The sequence below is a fragment of the Xenopus tropicalis genome, chromosome 1, assembly GCF_000004195.4.
Source record: "Xenopus tropicalis strain Nigerian chromosome 1, UCB_Xtro_10.0, whole genome shotgun sequence".
Taxonomy (NCBI): Eukaryota; Metazoa; Chordata; class Amphibia; order Anura; family Pipidae; genus Xenopus; species Xenopus tropicalis.
In genome coordinates this window covers 31,521,021-31,546,838 of record NC_030677.2, presented here as the reverse complement: position 1 = coordinate 31,546,838, position 25,818 = coordinate 31,521,021, and the positions used below count along the sequence as shown (strand labels likewise).

General features: G+C 39.6%; 1 protein-coding gene across 1 annotated transcript; it reads left to right on the top strand.

Moving 5' to 3' along the window:
• The first annotated feature begins 2,824 nt into the window (after window positions 1–2,824).
• Window positions 2,825–25,243, top strand: lgi2 (leucine-rich repeat LGI family member 2). The gene is given in 8 exon segments (NM_001102924.1): window positions 2,825–3,168; window positions 4,790–4,861; window positions 9,254–9,325; window positions 15,706–15,777; window positions 15,914–15,985; window positions 22,652–22,821; window positions 23,093–23,257; window positions 23,879–25,243. Coding segments are annotated over 8 exon segments (1,617 nt in total). The 5' UTR covers window positions 2,825–2,992; the 3' UTR covers window positions 24,697–25,243.
• The last annotated feature ends 575 nt before the right edge of the window (window positions 25,244–25,818 follow it).

Genomic DNA, 25,818 nt, shown 5'->3' with positions numbered 1-25,818 from the left:
ACTAGATGAAATAGTCATTATATGTGGTAAACTGTTTCCTATGTGACACAGCTCTTCAAGTAGTATGGTATTAATATGGACTACATGCAGGCAGTATTGGTCAGTGGGAAGTGAATTAAATGGACAGTGTGGAAATAATATAAGACAATAACTAAACCAATGCCCCAAGTAGTCTTTTATTTATGTGGTCATTTATGTGGTACTTAATGTCTGTAACTGTATACTTATTGCACTGTTTGTACCCAGGCCCACATGGGCAATCTGTGGATTCTGGTCAATGCCAGCAGGACTACTGTTAGATGCCATAGACAGTCACTATATAGTGGGCAGGTGGTGGGCGGTTTGGGCCTGGTTGAAATGCCAGGGCTTACTTTGAATCCTGGTCCAGGCCTGTTAGTACCTCTGTCTGTGCTCCTAATGCACTGTAAAAGCACAGCTCTACAAGCAGCACTGTATAACTATACTCTCACATTGCCACATTACTTACTGTATATGAATGGGAGCAGTCATACTGATTGACCCAAACAAAACACTGACATCAAGCAGTGCCCTCCTGTATGTATGGGGAAAAAGCTGAAATTTTGAACTCTTATTTTTCATCTGTCTATACATCTGAGGAGCCAGATAATGAAGGCTTCCCTTGTAATATGCCCAGTTCTAGTAATTTAGCTACTGGCGCATGGGTCACTCGGGAGGAAATTCAAAAGAGACTTGAACATGTAAAGGTAAACAAAGGTCCAGGGCCGGATGGGATTAAATGAGCTGAGCGCTGTGATTGCCAAACCTCTTCACTTAATTTTTCAGGATCCATTGAGGTTTGGCATGGTGCCAAGAGACTGGCGGATTGCTAATGTGGTGCCGTTATTTAAAAAGGGATCCCGTTCTCAGCCTGAAAACTATAGGCCTGTTAGTCTGACATCAGTAGTAGGAAAACTTTTGGAAGGGGTAATAAGGGATAGGGTACTTGAATACATTGCAATTCACAATACTATTAGTTTGTGCCAGCATGGTTTTATGCGTAACAGATCTTGCCAGACTAATTTAGTCGCCTTTTATGAGGAGGTGAGCAGGAACCTTGATGCTGGAATGGCAGTTGATGTCATCTACTTGGACTTTGCTAAAGCGTTTGATACAGTACCTCACAGAAGGTTAATGATCAAATTAAGGAATATTGGCCTAGAACATAATATTTGTAATTGGATAGAGAACTGGCTGAAGGATAGATTACAAAGAGTGGTTGTAAATGGAACATTTTCTAATTGGACCAGTGTGGTTAGTGGAGTACCACAGGGGTCAGTCCTTGGGCCTTTGCTTTTTAACTTGTTTATTAATGACCTGGAGGGGGGCATAGACAGTACTGTTTCTATTTTTGCTGATGACACAAAATTGTGCAGAACTATAAGTTCCATGCAGGATGCTGCCGCTTTGCAGAGCGATTTGACAAAATTAGATAACTGGGCAGGAAACTGGAAAATGAGGTTCAATGTTGATAAGTGCAAAGTTATGCACTTTGGTAGAAATAATATAAACGCAAACTATCTACTGAATGGTAGTGTGTTGGGGGTATCCTTAATGGAGAAGGATCTAGGGGTTTTTGTTGATAACAAGTTGTCTAATTCCAGGCAGTGTCATTCTGTGGCTACTAAAGCAAATAAAGTGCTGTCTTGTATAAAAAAGGGCATTGACTCAAGGGATGAGAACATAATTTTGCCCCTTTATAGGTCCCTGGTAAGGCCTCACCTTGAGTATGCGGTGCAGTTTTGGGCTCCAGTCCTTAAGAAGGATATTAATGAGCTGGAGAGAGTGCAGAGACGTGCAACTAAACTGGTTAAGGGGATGGAAGGGTTAAACTATGAGGTGAGACTGTCGAGGTTGAGGTTGTTTTCTCTGGAAAAGAGGCGCTTGCGAGGGGGCATGATTACTCTGTACAAGTACATTAGAGGGGATTATAGGCAGTTGGGGGATGTTCTTTTTTGCCATAAAAACAATCAACGCACCAGAGGTCACCCCTATAGATTAGAGGAACGGAGTTTCCATTTGAAGCAGCGTATAGGTGGTTTTTCACGGTGAGGGCAGTGAGGTTGGGGAATGCCCTTCCTAGTGATGTGGTAATGGCAGATTCTGTTAATGCCTTTAAGAGGGGCCTGGATGAGTTCTTGATCAATCAGAATATCCAAGGCTATTGTGATACTAATATCTACAGTTAGTATTACTGGTTGTATCTATAGTTTATGTATGTGAGTGTATAGATTGGTAAGTATAGGTTGTGTGTGCTGGGTTTACTTGGATGGGTTGAACTTGATGGACACTGGTCTTTTTTCAACCCTATGTAACTATGTAACTATGTATGGAAATGATCATAAATGGCAGAATGTTTGCTTGTTATTGTTGTTATACAGAACAATGCCTTTTGAATTACACATTGCAGTACCTTTGTTTTAGTTATAAAGAAATGTATTTTTGAAGCCAAAAGTTTTTGCAAAAGCCACTATTTTGTGACATGACTCTGCCCAATCCCTGTGCTTTCCTACCGCCAATAGAGGGGAAAGTTGCTGCAACTTTAGCTCGTATGCCCCCCTATCAGGGCAGTGTGTGCGGCAGGTTACCCAGGGCAACAGCGAAGTTCCTCGGCCTGCGCAAGGTCACCCTCTGATGGGGAGGATCCGGCTCTGTGAAACAGAATAAGAAGCTTTGCTACTTGGGAATTATTTTTAAACACACCCGAATCGAGAGTTTAATAAATTATTCATTGGGCAAAAAAAAGGCAGGCGTAGAGGCATGAGGCAGCAGCTGGAGTGCTGATGTCAGGGGAGAGAGCAGTGTAGGACGGCTCCGGGCGGTGTGAGGAATGCGCGGAAGGTGCTCCGTCCCCAGCCTCCCGTCTCCCTGTCACACACTCGCTGCACCACACAGAGCCCACACAGAGCCCACAGACAGGCCACACACAGAGCCCACAGAGAGGCCACACAGAGCCCACACAGAGGCCGGCGCCATGGCGCTCAGGAAGGAAGCCCTCATGTTTGTGCTGATGCTGGGATGGACGCTTTGCCCGGTGCAGCCCAAGAAGCCAGCGAGATGCCCGGCCACATGCAGCTGCACCAAGGAGTCGGTCATTTGTGTGGGAACTCCCTGGGTGCCCAAGACGGTTCCCGGCGACATCAGCTCCTTGTAAGTGGCACGTCAGGCGGGGAAACTTGTGTGTGGGATGTGGGAGGCTATAGCCGGGGGGGGGGGGGGTGCACCTTGCGGGGTACCGGGGCCAGGGAGACACTGCAGCATGGGTACAAGTGCATCGTGTAGGGAAGCCATTGATGGGATATGTTTCATAATCTCCATGGTAACGCGGCTTCACTGCTTCCTAGAGCAACTTGGGAAAGAGAAAGTGCGCTTTAACACCTTAGACATGGATTTCTATTGAGAGTTTACCTGGCTTTCTCTGTGAGGGGGAACTTCCATGGGCAGCCTAATGTGGGGCAGCAAATCTTTGTATCCCTATTGCCCAGCCTGTGGCCCCTGGGGTGCCCAAACTTGTACAGCAGGTGCATGGGTTGGCCAGTCCTAGCATACATGCCAGCTCTGGGTTTGGGGAGCTCATTTATAAACACTGGGCACATTTGCACCTGGGCAGTAACCTATAACAAACAATTAGTGGTTAGATGTTTCCAGCCAGTTGCAGGTTAAATGCTAAAGCAATCTCAGTGGTTGCCATGGTGGTGTGCACCTGGTTACTGCCCAGGTACAAATTTGCCCAGTGTTTATAAATGCCCCCCTACAGCAGGGTCGGACTGGAAAAGTAGCGTCCACCAGGGCTGCCACCAAAGGGTCCCCCACATCCCTCCAAGGGGTCCCCACCAGCTGCCTAACCCCCTCCCCTGAGCGTGTGTACATAATGCATAGAGTTGGCGTGTCAGGGAAGAGCTATTAGTGGCTGCGGGAGCACTGGCGGGGCCCACAGGGTTTTTTCCTGGTGCCAACCCAGTCCCACCCTGCCACTTTGTATCCTTGTAGCGTTTTATAAATAAAGTTATACATACATACATACATATATACATAAATATATACATTGCCACCCGCCTTAAGTGTCAGTCTAAAAGTTCTGTGCTGCAGAAGGATAAAAACAAGAGACAAGAAACTTTACAACCTTTCCAGATGTAAATTCTGTACATTCATTGTAAGCCAATACACAGCCTACTGGTGCTAGTATAGTAGAGTTGGGCCACTTTGTCTCTCCATTTGTAGTTGTTGTACTACAACTTCCAACATTGCCGCTCCAGTGCTGCTGGCAAAGGATATGGAGTGCCAAAAGTTGGCCACCTTATCAAGACTCTTGTGGATAGGTGAGCCTACTCCTTTTGCCTAGATCAGTGCAATAAACATTCAGTGTTCTATACGACTCTGTGTGGCTTCTGCCCCAATTACCCCCATGCCCTCCAAATGCATCATACAGACTACAGTACACATATACTATTGGTATAAAAGGCAGCCTATTTCACCCAACATCCACAGATTATGTGATCTCCTGTTCTCTGCTGGATCTAAACAGACTAAAAAGTGACACATAGCTCAGGGGCTATTGCATGGCAGCAGTATAAGACCCCCCGGGACCCTCTGCTTTATGGCCAGAACACATCAGAGGGAACCCTGCGATTCTTAATTTTTCAGTCTACATCTTTATTGCCCATCAGTGACGCCGTGGGTATATGGAAAGGTTGAACTTGATGGACAGTTGTCTTCTTTCAACCCATATGAACTATGTAACTGTTTGTCTTCTCTCTGTGTGTATCTGCAGGAGCCTGGTAAATGGGACGTTTCCTGAAATCAAGGAGAGGATGTTTGCCCATCTGCCCACCCTGCAGCTGCTGTGAGTATCAAAACAAGCTGGGTCTGTGTCTCGGGGACGGCCATCATTACTATGCCAAACACATCGCTCTGAGTTAGGGGAAAACACATTTGCTGCTCTGCTAACTTTCCTTCAAATGCATGACTTGCTTTGTGCATTAAAAAAAGCTATTTTTGGTCAAAATTTTCAGCTATTTTTAACGGGTTATCAAGAAAGTCCAGTATTGATAGGATGTGTGTGGATCAATTCAGTCTATTTATGAAGAATGTTCATACAAAAATAATATTGATCACTCTTTGAGTCAGATGACAAAGAAACACGGGACATTGTAAGCAAATTACACAGATACATTTTTATTTGACAGACCAGATATCAATATTTAAATAGACAATACATACTTTTGTACTTGTGTTAAACAGGGCAAAATCTGAAACTGAAACTAAAGGCATAGTCTATTTTCTGATCCCCGTGAGCACTATCAAAACATAGCAAGCCACTTAGAAGCCCTCTATATAAACAACCCCCCTCTTCCCCCATCTTCAGCCTGTTAGGTTGTGAGATAAAGAGTAGCTCATTATACAGAGGCTTCACAGTGGACTGTTGATTTTTTTGATTGTCCTCCATTTGAACTAATGCTAAAAAAGTAGGTATACATTCCCTCCCTTTAAGTAAGAAGCTACACTGGAGTATGGCACTGTCTGACTAATATCACATTAACTAGAACTACTGGTCTCCTTGTGTTAAGGTTGTAATCAGAAAACCCTCAGGGATGTCACTGCTTATGTATTTGCGGAGTGATTGGCTGTATGAGTTTAAACTCTGCGTAATTGGCTACACGTAACCTAATTTGAAGGGAGCCAATCACAATTTAGATAGAGCTGGTTTGTAATGACTGATGAGTAAAGATAATGCTGCTTCCTAGGATCATGTATGAATGTCTTTGCTGATGCTAATTCATTAACCTGATCATGTAGCGTATTGTTAGCCAGATTTTGTGTAATTTTGTGAGAGGCAAATATAAATGTGTAGTCCACCTCATTTTTTTAGCCATGGTGTAAATAGGCAGAAATGCAACATGTAAGCCAATATTCAGGATCTCGCTTACTAATATATATGTCAGTTGCCAGTTGTCAAATGATACTGATCCAGCTGACAAGCTAGTAATGTAGACTGATCAACTGATCATCATAATAATACTGGGCTATTATACTTAGGGGTATCTGAGAGACCCCATTCATCAACAAGCAGATTGCCTGGTTTTAAGGCAACAGATTGTAATGTCTACCTATTTTATTAGCATGAATGATGAGCAGTATTAAAGAACAGTTTATAGAATAAAGAACAGATTATAGATTACATCAAGAAAGGAAAGTTCCAAAATCTCTAAAATGAATGATGCCCCAATATGCTCTTGTTTTAGCAGAATCCCAGAATCCCTAATTCCTGTGGAGAAGAAAGCCAAACTCTTTGTTTGATCCAAAGAAAGATATGTTTTTGACACATAGTTGCAAACCATTTCTTATGATATTAATGAACTGTGCATGAATATGCTGGATCACTGACATTCCCACTGGGGGGGGGGGGGGGGCACTAGGGGTGCTTGCGCATTGCTGCTGAATGTAACAGCAATAGAGTCTGACTGCAGAAACACACATGAGACCAATAAGCTTCCTGGTACCAAGTATCTGTTCTGCTCAGATTCCTTGTTGAAAAAAAAAGACCCATTTCTGCAGTGTAAGTTGTAGTTAATACAGTAAGCGTTGTGCCTAAAATAGAACTGCCATTAGGATAATGCCGACATTGCAGTTGTCTAGAACTTCATTTAGTGACAGATACTTATTGCTTTGGACTGCTTTGTGCTGGGGCTGCAGAACAAACACAGTACATTTATCCGCTTACAAAATGAGCCTGTACAGCACTGATTCTCAACCTTTCCCTCAGGGGCCCGGATAAGATCTGTGAGTCAACTTTGGGATCCAAGAATTGGTTCCGGATCAATGATTCACCTTATTTATAATTACTAGTGTCTATTGATCATATGGTAAATGCTGTATTAATGGCCTTTGTGGGGATCAATTTGGGGGTCCTAGCCAATGAGTTAAAGGGGCACTGTCACTATAATAAAAATCCACCAAACTGTAGGGGATGTTTATTAAATCTGTTCCACATATAGTCTACTTTTATGTTCATCTTGTTTACATATTTGAAGAAGAACTGAAGCTTAAAAAGAAGTAGGGCAGACATGTTGGACATTTCTTTGGCCTTCTGTACCAGCCCAAGGCAAATACAGCCCTTTAGCAGGGAAGATCTGTGCCTCCAAAGATGCCCCCAGTAGCTCCATATCTTCTTTTTTACTGTCAGTTACCTAAGCTTAGTGGCCGACCAATTTACAGTATATATACAATACAAGTGTCATGATACAAGGCCCATTCATAAATAATTCAGATTTCCATTATGTGGCAGCTCAGAAATCAGTGCAGTTTTCATCAGAACTAAAACTTTGTGACCCCTCAGCTTCTCAGCAGCTGCAAAGAGCACACTGAGCATGTGCAGTGTCACAGATCAACAACTACTTTAGTTCATAATACACTGGGCTGCAGTGTACAGTGTCTCTGTATATTTCCAGTTCCAGTTTCTTGATGTGACCAGATATCATTCATTTGCATATGGAATGCAGCAAAACTTTTCAGGAACAGGTCTTTGATCCAGTAGCAGGCCAACAACTACTGTTTGTTAATAATATATCCTTCCTACAAAGGCCTGCCAGTCTGACCAATCATATTTGTATCCCAAAACAAAACATTTAATTTTCTGTTGAAAAACCACACCACTGCCCTGCCTACATTACCCCCATCACTCTATCCGACCAATAACATTACATGCTTTCCTGTTGAAGATCTACTCAACAGTGCATTGTGGAAAAAGAAAAACTCCACTCTGTGATCCAGCTCAAAATCTCTGGCTTACCCACTGAACCAACAACATTGCACCACTCCATAGTATTGAGATATCCTCAGCAACAAATGAGAAGACACATGCCTAGGGATTTTCTAGGGCTCTGAGTTTGGTTATGCAGTCCGTTTACCTGTTAATGCTGGGTACAGGCCTACCTATCTGACCCATAACATTGTGGTGTTCCATAATACTGGAGTACTATTCAGTAGTGCATTTTGGGCAAACACAAAACGTAGCACAGTTTTATAGTTTGTATACATTAATAAAGCACAGCTTCAGTATCAGTTTTCAAATATATATGTGTCTAAAATATTAACTTTACTCTGCACACTTTGTAGGCAAAGCAGGTGCATGTTATCTTACATCTTTAATTTACTTGTTAATCCGTTATTACCATAAAACTGACTAGCGCAGTGGACCTGCCAGCACCGAAAAAGGAAGGCCATTTTTAAATTTGCTGTATGAGCATTTCACCAGAAAAAAAACATTCTCTAATATCTGATTATACTAATTTGTTTGCTATATGTTACAACAACAAGGATATACTAGATAAGAGGTTCCCATAATTACACTGCAGCTGCATTGGGGCTTTAAACAGGCATGCTACTTACAGTATATAACCTTAATGGAACGGTTAAGTGAGTGCTTAATGCTGAAGCCCCTAGGACTAATGTACTTAGGGGTAATAAGCTTTGCTATAGAGAGCAGTTATAGTCTAAAGCAGCGTAGCCAACAAACTATTGGTATCATGGTGGAGAGAGCAATTCTTTCTTCACATCATACAAAGGACATTTAAAAATTAGAACTTTCCTTAGAAGAGGTATTGGGTGGGGTGGAGGTAAGGTCATATAAAGTTACAATACAATAAATTTTGGATAAGCTTATTTATTAACCTTAACCTACAGTGGCACTGTGGGAGCACCCCCTATACAATGTATAGTAAATAGTGCATACTTGATGCAGAAAAAGAGCGATTAATGCAGACTGGCCCCATGCTTTATTATACATTATTTCCATGCAAGTACATACATTTACAAAAACAGAGGTTTTTAGTTTACCTCATCTTATTTACGGCTGGCACCTCCCTGCCTGCAAAAGTATGTCCTGGCCAAGGCATTGGTTCTGCTGGCTGATCCTCCCCTGCTGTAGCTTTTATAGGGGAAAGATCTCCAAGAACAATGCTATATTACTGGTGAACTCTGCCTTAAAGTTACAGGAGGGTCGAGGAAAGTACATGACCTTCTTTTATAAGGCAATTGCCTTATTTACGTGATTTAAGCTTACAGCCAGACATTGCTACTGTAAATCAGCCTTAAGCATCTGGCAGATAACTCAGCGCTCAGTAAAATATTGCCCCTGTCAGTAGTGTAGCGTGCCATAGTTGTCAATACTTCAGCGCAACTAATGCTGACTGTCCCAATGTCTTATGCCCTTCTAACTTGCTCTTTTCCCTTTCAGCTTGCTGAATTCTAACGCATTTACTGTCATTCGAGACGATGCCTTTGCCGGTCTCTTTCACCTGGAGTACCTGTAAGTTTTCCATTTATATGTTATCCTGCTTTTTAGTGGGAATGCATGTTGGATGTTGGATCTCTGTTATTTCAAAATCTTGGACCCTATAGGTATAAATGGTACTGTTATAAACGGCACTCCCCAGAAACGGCCAAATAATGACTGATAACAAAACAACAAGATACCCAAACTTCAAAGCCCAAGCTAGGGAAGCTGAGTTGTTACCCCTGTATAGGAGTGTGCAGCATCCCAGCTCCCCAAACCTCTCTTAAGTGAGTTGAGTTAGGGACTTTGGACTGCTATAATGAAAAAAAAATGGAGATTTCAAAATACAAAAAGAACAGTCTCCAGAATTTCAGATCCTGGGGATTTCAGAGCAGTCCGTATACCTTTAAAATAAGCAATCATCTATGTTTTAAGCCTGCACCGTTATTTAAGTTATAGCATTGCACTAAAAGCTCAAATACCCCTTTAAATTGTTCTATACTACCCTGGAGTTTCAGCATAAGCAGTTAAATAAAAATTATAAATGAGGGAAGAATAGTGTGTTTATTAAGCACAGTAGGAGGAAAGCAATACTGATCTTTTCTGACTGATGTGTGTCTGAGCAGATACAGTAGGTGCAGCCTTTCCAGCGTTCTCAAAGTGTAGAGCCGAGGGCTGGGAGGGACATTTGCTCAATAAAGTTCAGCAATTGCTAATGGGGCACAGGATGGACATCGCTGTATAAGAAAGCAATTTGGGCAGGGCAGTATGATTTATTTATTGATTGGATTAAACTACATCAAGAAATGTATAATATTTACACAAGCTTCATCTCATGGAAACAAGAAATTATAATCAAACAAATATTCTGTACCATTAATCTGTACAGTATTCAAGGTGTCTCGCTTTATCCTGGAGACCTAGTCAGGTTTTGTTTGAAAGTTAATCCAAATACATTGGTGTGTACTCCCTTTGCCTAAAAAATGTATTAGTGCTAACTGTCTTTAAAACAACGGACTCCAACTCTGAGCCTGCATGTAGAACCAGACTGCCGAAACAGGATAGCCAAAAGCAGTCTGAAGCTCTAATTAGCGATGAGTGAAGTTTCTCACCGGGCATGGACTTGTAGCGAAATTCCACATTCCACCATTGGTGAATTGTTTTGCTAAACTTCTGGGTCATAAAAAAGGCGCAGTCACGTCAAAAGGGGCCCGGTCGCCCAACAAAAAAGCGTTAGTGAACCTTTAGAATAAGTGAACATAAAATTGATTGCTGAGAGCTATTCTAATCAGTTTTGCAACTGGCATTCATTTTTTTTTCATTCCAAGATATTAAGGCAAATATGTCCTATCAATATATTCATATTCATTAAATTTGTTTTGTTTGTTTAGAAATCTTTTCTCCTATGGGCCACATTCAATTTGGTAAAAAAAAGGCTTATCTCGTAATGTAGTTCCAGATTTTTCCATAGAGCCAGATGTAATTCAATTAGAAAATCTGATCACACTGTTTATCACATGAAAACTCATGTGAAAACACCTGTTGAGGTGTATGGGAGAAAAAACTGGAAACTAATGAATTAGTAGAAAAGTTTTCTCTCCTCAAATATTGATCTCGACCACAAGTTTTTATATGATAAACCATACAATATCATTTTCTAATGGAATTAAATCTGGCCCATAGTTTGCAAGAAGTGTGCAGATGCTTAACTCGCGGGACAATCCTGATTTTAACAGTTCAGCCCTCAGTCCCAGATTCTTACTGAAAAGTCCCTCATTTCTCTTTGATCTCCTGCACTGAACGTTAAAAAGATACAATGTTTCTCAAACTTAATTAAATAAGTAGCTTTGGCAGAGAGCCCAGAAAACTTTACAAGCAGCACCTGCACTTAAATACAATTGTAACTAATAAGCTAAACAGGTCTCTTGGGGTACTGAGACTTGCAGCTTAAAGGACAATTTCACCTTTTTTTAGCAAAACTGTAATAACACATAAACCAAGACCCCAAAATCCCCAAAAATGTATTCAAACTTTAAATAACCTGCCAAGTTTTGTTAAAATGGGAGTGGTATTTAGAGGGTGTGGTCGCAAAAACAGACGTGGTAAAAATTTCTGCTGTACGTACATTTTTCAAATGTTGGGAGGTACGTATACAGATGGACAAAAAGTAGTAGAGTTATAGGACCACTATAAATATGCACCTCCCCTCTTTAAAGGAGAAGGAAAGTCATTTTGGCATTTTACTGCCAATAGATTTGCCACATTAGTGCCACCTAGAACACTATATTTATTCTGCAGAAACCATTACCATACCTGAGTAAACAACTCAGCTTTCTCTGTTTGCTTAAGATAGCAGCTGCCATTTTAAGTAGCTTCCTTCCTGCAGCTCTAGCCGTTATAGCTGAGATCACACATTACTAAGGGAGGGAGTTCTTAGCATCCTATTTGGAGGGGGGAGCAGGACATGGGAGAGAGGAGAGAACTGCGCAGACTCTGGCCCCGGGAATTAAGGCTGTTTCTGAGAGAGGAAGTCAGACACTGGAACATCATGTTTACAAAAAAAGAGACAAGACATCTTGTGTTTCTTTTGACAGAGAGCTCAGTGCAGCATTACTGCAAGTGCTCATGGCTGTATTTACATAGACCTTTCTGATAAAGCTTACTTAGTTTTTACCTTTCCTTCTCCTTTAAGAGCCACAAACATGCTGGTAAACTAAAATAACGCTTAAAGGGACAGTAACACCAAAAAATGAAAGTGTATAAAAGTAATTACTATATAATGTAATGCTGCCCTGTACTGGTACAACTGGTGTGTTTTCCTTAGAAAGACTACTATAGTTTATATAATAAAGCTTCTGTGTAGCCACGGGGGCAGCCATTTACAGGAGAAAAGGCACAGGTTACTTAGCAGATAACAGATAAAACCCCGTTATATTCTACAAAGCTTATCTGTTATCTGCTATGTGCCTGTGCCTTTTCTCCTTTTTCCCAGCTTCAATGGCTGCCCCCGTGTTGACATAGCAGCTCATTTATATAAACTATAGTAGCATTTCTGTTGCAAACTTACCAGTTTTACCAGCGCAGGGCAACTGTACATTATATTTTAATTACTTTAAAACACTTTCATTTTTTGGTGTTACTGTTCCTTTAACTTACAACCATATGCCTATTAAAAGGAAACAAATATCTATTTGGTAATAATGAGACAGTGAGCTGAGCTGGACTAATACTGCCTGTTCAAAAATACAAGAAGCATTGATACATCAATATTGAATGCATAAGCAGCTAACCTCAAGCAAATTATACCTACAGTACTATGGAGATTTGCACCCCCGATGTTCTTAGCTGCCACCCCCCCCACAATGCTTTTGGTTGTTTGTGGTAACGAAACAGAGCATCCTTGATTATACAGCGCAAAACCAGAGGGAACCTGCCAACCTGGCTTCTTACACACTGTTATGCTATTTAAAGTAAAAGGTTCATTTACAGGCTGAAGGAAAAAAACTACTGTCTTTTCATATGCCATGACCCAATTATGATCCTCTTTTGGTATCAGTATATTGGTGATTTTTTCTTTTTATGGACTGGTCCTGAGAAATTGTTGGTAGAGTCTACTGAAAAATCCAGCAACAATCATTATAATATTAGGCTGACCCACACTTTTTAGTGGACTTCTTATATTTATGTCAGACGATCAATGAATAAAGAGGGAGGCAATTCAGAAATCCAACAGCCACCACCTCAATACACTGCATTTTTGCGAGTTTTAAAATGGTAGTCCTCCAGGATTATCTATAATGGGAATAGCATATAACCCTGTGAATTAAATTGGGGGTAATTTAGACAAATCACGTTTACAGAAGGAATCGGAATTTATTTTTCTTTTATATTTTCTGTTGAAAAGTTATCTTTCCTATTCATCATTTCCTGATTCGTACATTATTTACATTTCATATAGTATGTGTGCTATATGGTATCTATTGCCTCAGCATAGATATGAGCACATTTACTAAGCAATTTTGAGAAAAAGTCGATTTTTTTTGTTTCTAGATATTTTCAAGATTTCGGAATGGGTTTTTGGCAGTTATCAATTTTTCTGACATTGTTTCTCAAAAAATTCGAGTTTTTCTGAAAAATTCCCCCCAAATCCTAGTTTTTCAAAAATAACTCTCATAATTCGTGATTTATTAATGTTTAGTTAACTTTTTTGTCAAAAAAAAGGTTTGATCTGTCGAGTACCATTCAGTCCTATGGAAGCTAGTGGAGGAATAGAATAGTCAGTGACAACCTGTCCTTGATACATTTTCAAGGAGAAATGAATCCCCTCATTGTTTTCTGTTTCACCCAGTTTTAAGGGGAAGTGAATCCCCTCATTGGTTTCTAGTTCACACATTTTCAAGGGGAAGTTAGTCCCATTATTGTTGTCTATTTCACCCAGTTTCAAGTGAAATTTAAAGACATTAGTGTTTTTGCAAGAATGAGCGGCAGTGTTCCTAAAATGGCTGCTGGAGCAATTCCAGTTTGGGTAAAATAAAGAGGATTCTTGGAAACAAACATATGTATAAACTTGAATTTTTTGAGTTTCAACAATACTTTCGGCTCAAAAAATTTGGAATTTTAGAATGTAAACTTGAGATTTTTGTACGAACTAGTCAAGCATTATCATGACATTTTCTAATCACAACAATGATCGCATTTAATTTGAATTGGCACCATGTCGAGTTTATACGACTTTCAAGGCCAGAAAAAAACGTGTTTTAGTAAATGTGCCCCTTACAGTGCGCTGTAGGCGCACAATGCTGTTTTCATATTAGAAGGGACATATTCATAGACTTTTGCTATCCTTATAGGTTCTTACCCCTTTTAGGGAGTGTCCAGATCAATTTAAATAGTAAGTAAGGAGCTGGTTATGAGGTTATGTCCTGGTACCTTGTGTCTGCCCCTACCCTGGTGGCATGGGGTATTATACATGGTTAAAATACCACAAACAAAAAATACTAAATATTAAGAATGCATAAATGCTGTATATGAAATCTGTACTTCTAATAAGGCAAAAATCACAGGACTGAATAATAAAGAAAACATTACTATAAATTCTTGTAAAAAGACAGAAAAATCCTGCACTATAGTGCAGATGCCTTATTTATTGAATTGTAAATATGTTAAAAGTTGCCACATGGCTATCACCCTTTATTTGACCTCCATTTGATTATACCCAAGCTGTAATAGTGTTTTGTTATTTTCTGTGACACTAGAGGCTAATGCTATTTATAAGATCAGTGAGTCTATTTAATATGCCGCAGCCAGGCTTTCTTATCTCCTTTGCTCTCAGGTATCCAAGTGATTTTTTTACTTCTGACTTTGTTCTGAGGATGACTGAGCAAAGGGGGCACAAAGGGTGCAAGAGCACCTCGCTTACTGCACAAGACTCAAAGGCTATTAAATGCACAGAATCGCTAACAAATAAAAAGCCCTTTTTGTTGATTATAATGAGGGGTCTTCTCTTACTGCAAAATGTTTTTTCAAAAGTTGTTTAAAAAAACAAGTTTATGGATTATCAGTTCCAATACCAACTTCCTACCAGTTTGGGCCATGTGCTGCTTTTTCCAATTGGGCTTTAGCATTACAGGGCAAGTCTGATTTGTGCTGCACATATTATTGAGTAAGAAATAATAGCCTGCAAATGTAAAGTATTGATCAAATGGAAATGCTTAAACAAAATATAAGTATGATAACTATGGGATCTCATAAGTATGGGATCTGTTATCTGGAAAGCCATTATTAAGAAATCCCTGAATTACAGGAAGGCCATCTCCCATAAACATAGTTTAAACACAGTACCTTTTACTTGATCCCAACTAGGATATAATTAATCCTTATTGGAGGCAAAATAATTCTTATTTAATTGTATTTAAAGATTCTTTAGTAACAGTATGGAGAGCCAAATTACAGAAAGATCCCCTTACCTAGAAAACCCCAGTCCCGAGCATTTTGGATAATAGGTCCCATACCTGTATATATCCATTAAGCATATGCTGTATGAAAAGTGGAAACAACCTATCAGGTTTTACTGTATTGTATGCTGGATATAGGGAATAATGTACCTGTTGTAAAATAGTCACAGAGGAGTTCCATGATGCTATAAAGGTACGAGGCTGAAGGAAGAGTACTTTTATACAGGGCATGGAACTCCAAGGTGACTTCGAATATCCTTATATTTTATAACAGGGGCACATTATTTATTAAAATACAAAAGTTTCAGTGAGTCATGCGACAGAAATGACATCACTCGTTTACACCATTTATAAGGTTGTAATTTACAGGATATTCATGGCTCTTGTATATTATATATATATATATACCAAACAGAATAAAATATGAAGGAAATATGAATGTCATCTTTTTTCCTAAAGATTTATCGAAGGAAATAAAATAGAGACCATCGGGCGCCATGCATTCCGAGGACTGCGTGACCTGACACATCTGTAAGTGAACTGATTTCGCACAATTCATTTCTTCCATTTCCATCTAGGTTAGATAATGAAATCCCTCTTGCATGTACTTCACTCTCCTCCACACTTTATATTTATAGTGGAATCTTTCATTCTCTCTCCACTCTAGCTCTCTGGCCAATAACCACATTAAGAGTTTGCCAAGAGACATCTTCATTGATTTAGATTCTCTCATTGAACTGTAAGTACCGCAGACCTTCCAAGGTTGTTCCATTCATCTTGGCTTGGTTTTGTCTATGTGGGAACTTCTGTCTGTCTTATTCATTGCGGTTTTTGGATTCGATTTTACAAACAGCGCTAGAAATCCTTGTCAGCTGAACTTGAACTAGAAATCGTTGGCAGACTAATTTGCTAAATGTTGTGTTCCGTGCTAATTCAAAAGTAGGGACCCCCCCTCCACCCCATTTGGCATTTATCCTTTTAAGTCAAGAAATAAAGGATCTTTTGTGGCAAGTTGACAAACATGAGCCACAATGAACTGCCCATTTAACTTGTACTCTGTATACTAGAGTATTTCTTGGGTTCTAGCTCTACTGCTGCTGTCCAACATTGGCTCAGGCCACCCTTGGATCACAAGAAAATTACAAATACATTACAATAAAGGTTTTAATGGCTACCCAGATTCTGTTTTGGAAACATTAAAGAGATTACTTTGTAGTTTTAAAGAAGATTTTACTGTGGGTGTTGGGACATGGTCTGTCTGTCCCTGAGGAAGAGCACTGGTTGTGCTTGAAACGTTGGAATTTTTTCAATAAAAACACTTTTTCTTTTGTATCAAGTCCCTGTGTGTGGGGCACTCTTTCTATTATATTATTATAGTTTTAAAGAAGAATAGCCATGAGGCTTCCACCTAAGTGCAGTGAATGACTAAATCTTTTTTATGAATAGCATTCATTGCTTCATTCATTCATTTCTTATGGAACTGGAAATATTTAATATATTAGTGAGCTGTCTCTGCCTGATGTTTTTAGTCCTGCTGCAATTAACACTGTTGCTAGTGTGTTGTGTGAATAGGATAGGGCCTGAGATAGTAAGCTCCACTGGAGAAAGATAACTAAGGATAATCCTGTGGAAATGTTTTGGCTACATAAATAAATGATGAGGATATTAGATTAAGGGAGTGAGTGCCACCCAATGCTAATATTAAAAACTTTGCTATATTTTTAATTAAAAGTGAAATAATTAAATTGCTTGAACGTTGAAGATTGTGTATTTTTTTCATTAGAATTTCAAGATTTTTTTTCCGATTGCTAAATTTCGTCACACACATCACAGTGTTGGAAAAACACCCAGTGGGCTCCTGGCCAGGATCTGCAGGTGTCAGTGCTCCCAACTCAATCGTGGCCGCAAGGAGGAAGTGCGGTACGCGGTGTGTGGAGGTGGGAGGGCAGTGTCATAGCAGAAGCTTGTGACTGGGGTGGGAGGTCCCCAGGCGGTTGTCCCAGTGGGCCTGGACACCCCAGTCTGACACGGATCTCCTAAAATTTGAGTTTGGAAAAATTGAATTTAAAAAGAATTGCATCTTGGATTTGAAAATATTTGCCTTCTTGGGGTGCATTTTTATAACCATGGCCATTCCCCTTTAAATATACCTAATTTCTGTACACATATGTCTACAGATATTTCCCAAGAGCCTCCAAGTCTCCAAAGCTTTTCTTTTTTTCTGTAAAGTGCTCATGATTACATCCCAGTCAGTGAATTTCTTAATGAGTTTTAAAGTGCCTTTGATTTGCTGTTGAGGTAGAACGAAAGTACTTATGTGCAACATAACATGTAATGGAGCTGGGTATCAGCAGGTAATGGAGCTGAGCAGTGCACTTTTGCATCTACTGTTTGATGCTTGTTAAGTTTAGAGGAAACGAAGCTCAAAGCTAAAACTCACTCATATTATGTTCATTATTGACAGTCTTGGGTAATTATAATATCCTGGAAACCCCAGGCTTAAAATGCTATTCAGTTTTAACATTACGTCACCGAGCACATACATTATCTGTATCATTACCTACCAGTCCTTCTTCTTTTCTCCCTTTCCCTCTACCAAAGTACCTCTCTTTATCACTCTTTGTGCTTCCAGTCTGCAATTTTAGCACTGTTCTTCTGCCTGCATCTTCTCCATACTCTTTGTCCTGATTTAAGCCCCAGTCACCCACAGTAAAATGTCTGCCGTCCCATTTTCAGTCATTTACACCAGAAACCTTACTCCTTTGAAATTCATGGAATTGTTGCCCAATGTCTTCCAATTTCATTCCCCCCCCCCAATAAAGCAGGGGGAGTGGGGCATGGACTGGACTAACGCAGACTTGTCCAAGATGCATCAGAATCACTTTGGATCTGGGTTGGCGTCAGTTGTAGTTATTGGGCTCAAAGCTAAATATTTTAGAAGATTCCAACCCATAAAGATTATCTCATTTTCCCATATATACTGAAATATACTGCACCTCTATGGAGCCACTCATTGTTACGTAACACATCTACGGCTTAAAACCAGACAAGGATAGTGGGCCAATGATATCTGGGGACAGGTGTGATTATACCAGAGGTGGATGCAATGATGTAGGGCAGTGGTTCTCAACCTTCCTAATGCCGCGACCCTTTAATACAGTTCCTCATGTTGTGGTGACCCCAAACCATAAAATTATTCCTAAGACCATCGGAAATATGTATTTTCCGATGGCCTTAGGCGACCCCTGTGAAAGGGCCATTCGACCCCCAAAGGGGTCCCGACCCACAGGTTGAGAACCGCTGATGTAGGGGGAGGCGCAGTGATATCGTTATTGTGTCACTTGGGCGCAATTGCGTTGTTTTCTGTTTAAAACAGTCAGAAAGTTTCTAACAGGACAGCCCTTTAAAAATCGGGTTGGTTGGTTTAAAAGTGGATGGGTGGCAACCTTACTAACAACTGCTGAGCTCGCTACCTCTATTGTTACAGCTCTGTCCTCTCCATCTTTCTTCTTCACTTTTTACTTGCCTCAGTCACTCCTCTTCTTAGGGTTGCTACCTTCCCTCTTGTCAGGGCAAGGGCGATGGATGGTGATGTCATGGCGTGGGATCAGGGGCATGTGGCATTCACTGATAGGCCAATCACCACGTCAATCAAGGACAGTCCTGTGCAGATTTACTACTTTAAAAACCAGGTAGGCAGTTTTGACCTGGACTGTCCTTCCAAAAACTGGGGTTTCCTGATCAAAACCAGACAGGTAGTAGCTCTACCTCTTCCTTGTACCTTGTTTTTTTATCTCACATTGTTCACCCATTTCATTCTCACATACCAACAATCTGCCATCATCAGCTCCTCACTACTTATTCTTTTTCTTTCCAAAAATTTTTACCATTTCTGCACAAGCCCACTGGCTCTTTTTAATGCTTGGGAAATATCATTTTTGCACCCACAAAAATATTCTTATTCAATGGAAGCCTATTAGTGCAGGTTACATTCTCCATTTGTCATTTGTGTTTTTGCAGTAAAAATCCTTATCCTCATCCCTCTTAACAGCTCATTGCCTTCTCTACAGTAGCCTCCGTTTGCTCCTTTCAGATCTGCATCATCATCATCATCCTTATTATTATACAGTGAAGTTAAATCTGCTATTTATGCAGGGCTACCTGAGTGGAGCAGAACTCTCCCATATTTATGAATGTGCCAAATCTAACTAGATCTGTGCTATTAGACAAAGCTAAATATGACACTAACTCAAAATGTGTCTCTGGCCTCCAGTAATGAATGTTGAGAAGTTGGATTGTGGAAAGGAAACCTTAATGGCCCCTATCCGCATGGTTGCACCTAATATCAGTGAAAGACATTGCATTATCAGTTATGTGTTTTCCCTCGTTTCAACAAATTTGACAGTGTTCTTTCTTCCAAGGAGGAAATGTAATATTTGTAGCTTTATAATATTTATCATCTTCAATAAGATACATGCAGAGAATGAGAGCAGAGCCGGAATAAGACAATAAAGTAAACAACAGCAGGTGGTGAATATGAGGTTTGTTCTCCCAGAATATTATACAGAAGGACGTGAGGGGGGCACAGCACAGGCAGCCCAGGCTACAAAGAAAGAATTTTATTTGGAATGTTTGGTAGTTGTGTATTTGCCTTTGGCTGCAAACCTGAAAATGTTAGTGAGTGAATGTGCGACTGGTTTGTGATAGCAGTGATGTGTGAGGGAAGATGGCTAAGAGCAGGTGGAGAATGTCCGGGTCTGAGGAACAGGAATATCCAGAGAGGATCTAGGCAATTACATTAAGATAAGATTCCAGTTAAAACAACAAGAACATGGACAACTTTCAAAATTGATTTCTATTGTCTGGAATCAAGGGGCAACATCTACTGCAGTAATACATTCAGCCAGAAGATGGTGCCGTATAGCTGTTCTGTGTAGAATTTGTTGTAGTCCTTTCCTAGGTGGACAGTAATGTTCTTTATATATATATATATATATATATATATATATATAATGCCAATATATTCTTCAGTACTTTACAAAATCAATACATGATTTAGTCTCATTAAAGCTTACAATCTTAGGTGGAGCATGGGAGGGAATCTGGGGTACCCAGAAGAAACCCACGAAGAACGCAAAAACCTCTTGTAGAGAGAGCAACCTGGCTGAAATTGAACCTAGGACCTCTGAGGTGCAAGGCAGCAGTGCTAACCATTGCACCACCAATAGTGTATGGTGTTTGGCCCATACTGTATGTAATGTAGTGTTCGCTTCAGTACATACAGTAAATTGGTGGAAAAAATTGCTAGAGAATTTACACCATAAGAAATGACTTATGTTAGATGTTAGCATGGAGGAGCTGACCTACATGCTGAGAAATTAAAGTGGCCGCTCTATCTTTGTAATGGCAGTTCACCAGCCTGAACCTGGGGAAATTTTTCTTGGTGAAAATTCATTCTTGTACCTTTAGTAAATTGGCTAATTTCATCTGGAGAAGAGATATGAATTAATGCCAGTGCAAAGAGAATTCTCACCAATGAGAGGTTAACTCACCAAAATATCATAAAATCACCATAATATATTCTCCTTTTAGTAAACTGGTGATGTGGAGAATTTTCATTTTTAGTCAAATTACTATATATTTTCACTTTCACCCTTTAGTAAGTATGCCCCTTTCTGTTCAATATGTATCTTGGTGTATTTTTGTGTAATGTAACACATTAGTGTGCCAGTGTTACTTTAAATCCATGCAGAATGAGTTGGGCACATTGGGATAATATCTCCATGAAAGTGACATCTTACTAGCGAAATGCCCCCTGTTACCTCCACATTTCACCAATTGTTCTTAGCCCATTTATCGGATTATATTATAGCCTCATTTTGTGTAGTTATGAGCCCAGATTAACTGAAAATATAAAGATGGTAAAACATGGGCAGATTTGGCCGGACAGTTTGGGTGAGGTCAACCGCAGTTGGTGCATTAATGGCACCACAAGGAGCAGTTTTGACAGATCCCCCTGCCGTCCTATAAAATCATAATCTAAATTCTCAGACTGAAAACATTTATCTGATGATGCCCATTCATGACGAGTGGATGGAGCGAGGAGTAACACTGTAGCTACTTGACATTTCCAGATCTGGTCACCTGTGCTAAGGACGGTGTTAATATTTATGCAACACATTACACCATTACCTCACTGCTAGTTGTATACTAAATATGATAGTGCTGGGGGCCTCTTTAATTGAGAAGGATATGGACTTTCCCCTAAAGAAGCAGCTCAAATGCTTCTTCATCATTAGGACAGTGAAGCTGTGGAATAACCTGCAGGGTGATATTGTGCCAACAGATTCCCTTAATGCACTTAAGAGGGACTTCCATGTCTTCTTGGAAATACAGAATATCCAGGGCTACAGTAATCTTAAGGGCTACAGTTTGTTTCATATGTACTTTATTATATATAATCTACAGTATAAATGTGTCTGTGTTTGTATTTGTAAGTATATATATCTATATTATACACAAGCCCTGAATATCCCATAAACTTTATCCATATAAATCGTGCTTAGTGATGTCATCAGATATAACTGATGCTTAGTAATGTAATTTCTGTCACATGACTAACTGAAACGTGTGTATTATAATAAATAATGTGTTAGATTCAATATGATGAAAAAAATCTCCTAATTCAGTTCCAGATTTGATCTGACCTAATGTTAGGTAGAAATGTGATAAATGGGCAGATTCAGTTCAATGGGAACACCTTATCTCAAGGTTTATTAAGAGAAAAACTCCATTCAAGTCTACGGAAACATTTGAATTAAATTTGAATCTGGCTCAAAGGAAGAAAATGTTATTTTGTGGTTTATCATGTGAAAACTTGTGGCCAAAATTGAGTTTAAGCACAAAAAACCTTTTCTCCTAATTCAGTTCCATTTTTTTCCTGATAGATTTCAATAGAGTTTTCATGTGATAAACAGAGAGATAAGTTTTCCTTGTTGAATTTCATCTGGCTTTATGAGGAAAATATGGAATTGCATCAGCTTTTCCCATCAAACTGAATCTGACCCTAACCCCCATATGCCATAAAAGGCACTACGTTTGCCCAGGTGCAGTAACCCATAGCAACCATAAGATGCTTGCTTTTAAACAGGTAACCAGTAAATATTACCTGTTAATTGGTTATCCTTTATTACATAACCCTCTTAGTGTGTTATTCTAAAAAAGAGTGCAAACTATTAAATGTTTTTATGCCAATTTGCTGCCCATGTTAGATAAAAAATGGTGAAAATGAAAATTACAACATTTTTTTATAACTCGGTTATTTACATGTCTCCCTTAATTCTTTTTGCAAAGTGCCCTCAATGCCTTTAAGTATTTGAATAATAGTATGTGTCTTTTGCTTTAGAGACTTGAGAGGCAATAGGTATGAATGTGACTGCAAAGCAAAGTGGTTATTCTCCTGGTTGAAAACGACCAATTCTACTGTATCGGACGTATTGTGTGTGGGCCATTCTGACTATCAAGGGAGAAAGCTAAACGAATTGGCAAGTTTTGACTCTGACTGCATAACAACAGGTAGTGTGTTCCCTAAATAGTGCTTGGTCTATGAAAGTTTTATATAATGTAGTCCTTCAGTAAAAAGTCATAAATGAAAACATTGATTTATCTTAAAATGAAAACTATAAGTTCAGATTTTGGCTTCTGTGTGCTTTGTCGGTAAAAATAACTTGGAATGCATTCACATATTCAGCAATAATACCTTTCTTTTACAGATAATCATTGTTGCCCCAGTTTCATTTCGTATTTGGCTAATATTTGCTCCTGCTTTGTCTATTTTATTTTTTAGACTTTACTGTTCATCAAGTTTTATCCTATCATTCAGTATCAGTGGATACATTCCAATATAAGAATGATGTCTTTGTGGCCATCGCTCAGCCAAGCATGGAGAACTGTATGATTCTAGAGTGGGATCACATTGAAATGAACTTCAGAAGTTACGACAATATCACAGGTAATTTATAGGAATGCCGTGGAGACCGACATCTTTGACTCAGCAGATATTTGTACTCAAATTCAGGCAATATATTATGGTAAAGAACAGAAAGTCCATGGACACTTGTGCCCTTCCTATTATCTCTTACCTGACTAGTGGCTGTAGTTCACTATAATAAGGGTATTATAATTCAACAAGTCCCGTGGGCATATAAAAGTATGAGGCCAAAGTCTGAGTGCTTCATATATCTTCATATATTTAGTCATGTGGCACAAATTACATCACTAAACACCAATAAAAACTGATGACATCACTAAGCAACAGTTATAAAGTTATAGTTTAGGGAAAAGGATCTTGTATTCTCGGCTGATAGACAATTTTCCATGTAACTATAGTTAGTAATTAAATGTAATTAATCACAGCTTTGTATTTATCCTGATGCAATATTTTAGAAAGAAGGTTAAACTAAGTATATAGTCATTTTTTATCTGATATGGAGAGTTGTTATTGCTGATATTTGGCTTTGATGATAACCAGATGCATAGTTATGCATAGTTCTGAGTAGTATGTAATGAATGTATGTAAGACGTATTGTATGGTTATAATACCCATGTAATAATGGCATGCTGTTTATGACAGGTCAGTCAATTGTTGGATGCAAGGCTATTCTCATAGACGACCAAGTGTTCATGGTAGTGGCACAGCTGTTTGGTGGCTCTCATATTTACAAGTATGATGAAAGCTGGGCCAAATTCACTAAATTCCAAGACATTGAAGTCTCCCAGATATCCAAACCCAATGACATAGAATTATTTCAGATTGAAGGTGAAACTTTTTTTGTCATTGCGGACAGCTCAAAGGCAGGTCTCACAACTGTGTATAAGTGGAATGGTAAAGGGTTCTATTCCTACCAGTCTTTGCACGAGTGGTTTAGAGACACCGACGCTGAATTTGTGGTAATTGAGGGGAAAGCTCACCTTGTGTTATCCAGTCGGTCCCAAGTTCCTCTAATCCTTCAGTGGAACAAGATAACAAAGAAATTCACCCCTCATGGTGATATACCAAACATGGAAGATGTTTTATCCGTCAAAAGCTTCAAAATGAAGGACGAACTCTACATTTCATTGACCAGATTCATCGGGGACTCCAAAGTCATGAAATGGAATAACAAGCAGTTTGTTGAGGTCCAGGCTCTGCCATCTCGAGGCGCTATGAGCCTGCAGCCATTTACATTCAAGGACAGACACTATCTGGCACTGGGAAGTGATTATACGTTCTCCCAAATATACCAGTGGAACAAGGAGAAGAAGACTTTTGAAAAGTTTAAAGAAATCTATGTTCAAGCACCGCGCTCCTTTACGGCCGTGTCACCTGACCGCAGGGATTTTGTATTTGCTTCAAGTTTTAAGGGAAACACACAGATTTTTGAACACGTTATTGTTGATCTCAGTTTGTGAGAACTCTTCCCATGCTCTGAATCCATGCCCATGTAAACCAGAAACACTAAGTTTCCTGAGGGGTGGTCAAGAAACATCTACTGGTCGGCACAACCTTGGGGGAAAACAAATCCATTTTAGTTTGTACATGCAAAATGATGGCTAACTGCATGACCATGTCAATTTTAACTCACTCGTTTTGTATGAGATATTAGGTAGATGCTTTGGAATGTTTTTAACTTAAAAACTGATACTAAACAGTGCAAAGTACAGAACATAAACGTTTCTTTTATGAATGAGGATTGTTACAATGGCCTGTGACATTTATATACGGTTACTTTATTGTTGCACATCTCTGTTGCTTTCATTGTTTAAGAAGAATGCTATAATTTCATAGTTAGTGAAGCAGTGAGCGTAATAATGCAGGTTTCTGAGCAAACAAGATATTAAGGGAGACACAGATAAATGCCTTCTCATTTTCTGATACAGCAATCAAGAACATAATAATGTCAGCTGGTAGTGAATGAAGGTTTCAGGACAAAATAGTGCTAAAATGGTACATGTTAAAGAAAAAAAGAGTTTTATGTGCCTCTCTAAGGTGCAATTTTTGGTTTTAAAAAACAGAATTTTGTCTTTTAAAGTTACCAGTGATGCACTTTTTACCCTGGTAACCTGCTACACACTGCCACCTAAAGCAAGGTTTCACCTTGGGAGATTCCAGCTCAACAAAATGCCTGGAAGCACCAAAGGGCCATTGTTCTAAGGCAGGGGCACATGATGCAAATGATCTGTTCTCCTCCACCTGCATTTTATAGGCATAAGGAGAAAAGCAAATTGCTTTCGTATGCGTAGCTCCACTGACAGGCAAATTGTTGACCTTTGTCCAGCTATACTGAGAGGATTTTGGCCCCAAAACACAAAAGTATGTATTTTCAGGCAGAAATCCACCCAGTGTAGATGCACTGTGGAGCTACACGAATAAGCAAAAAGAGACGGATCTGCTTTCCAACACCTACGTAAAAATATGTGCTCTTGGCCTAAAGGGGATACCCCACCATTTTATTGTGATTGTTTTATTGGTAAATAACTAGTTTTAAGTTATGGACCCATTGGCATTTAATGATATTATTGCTGTGTGGTGCA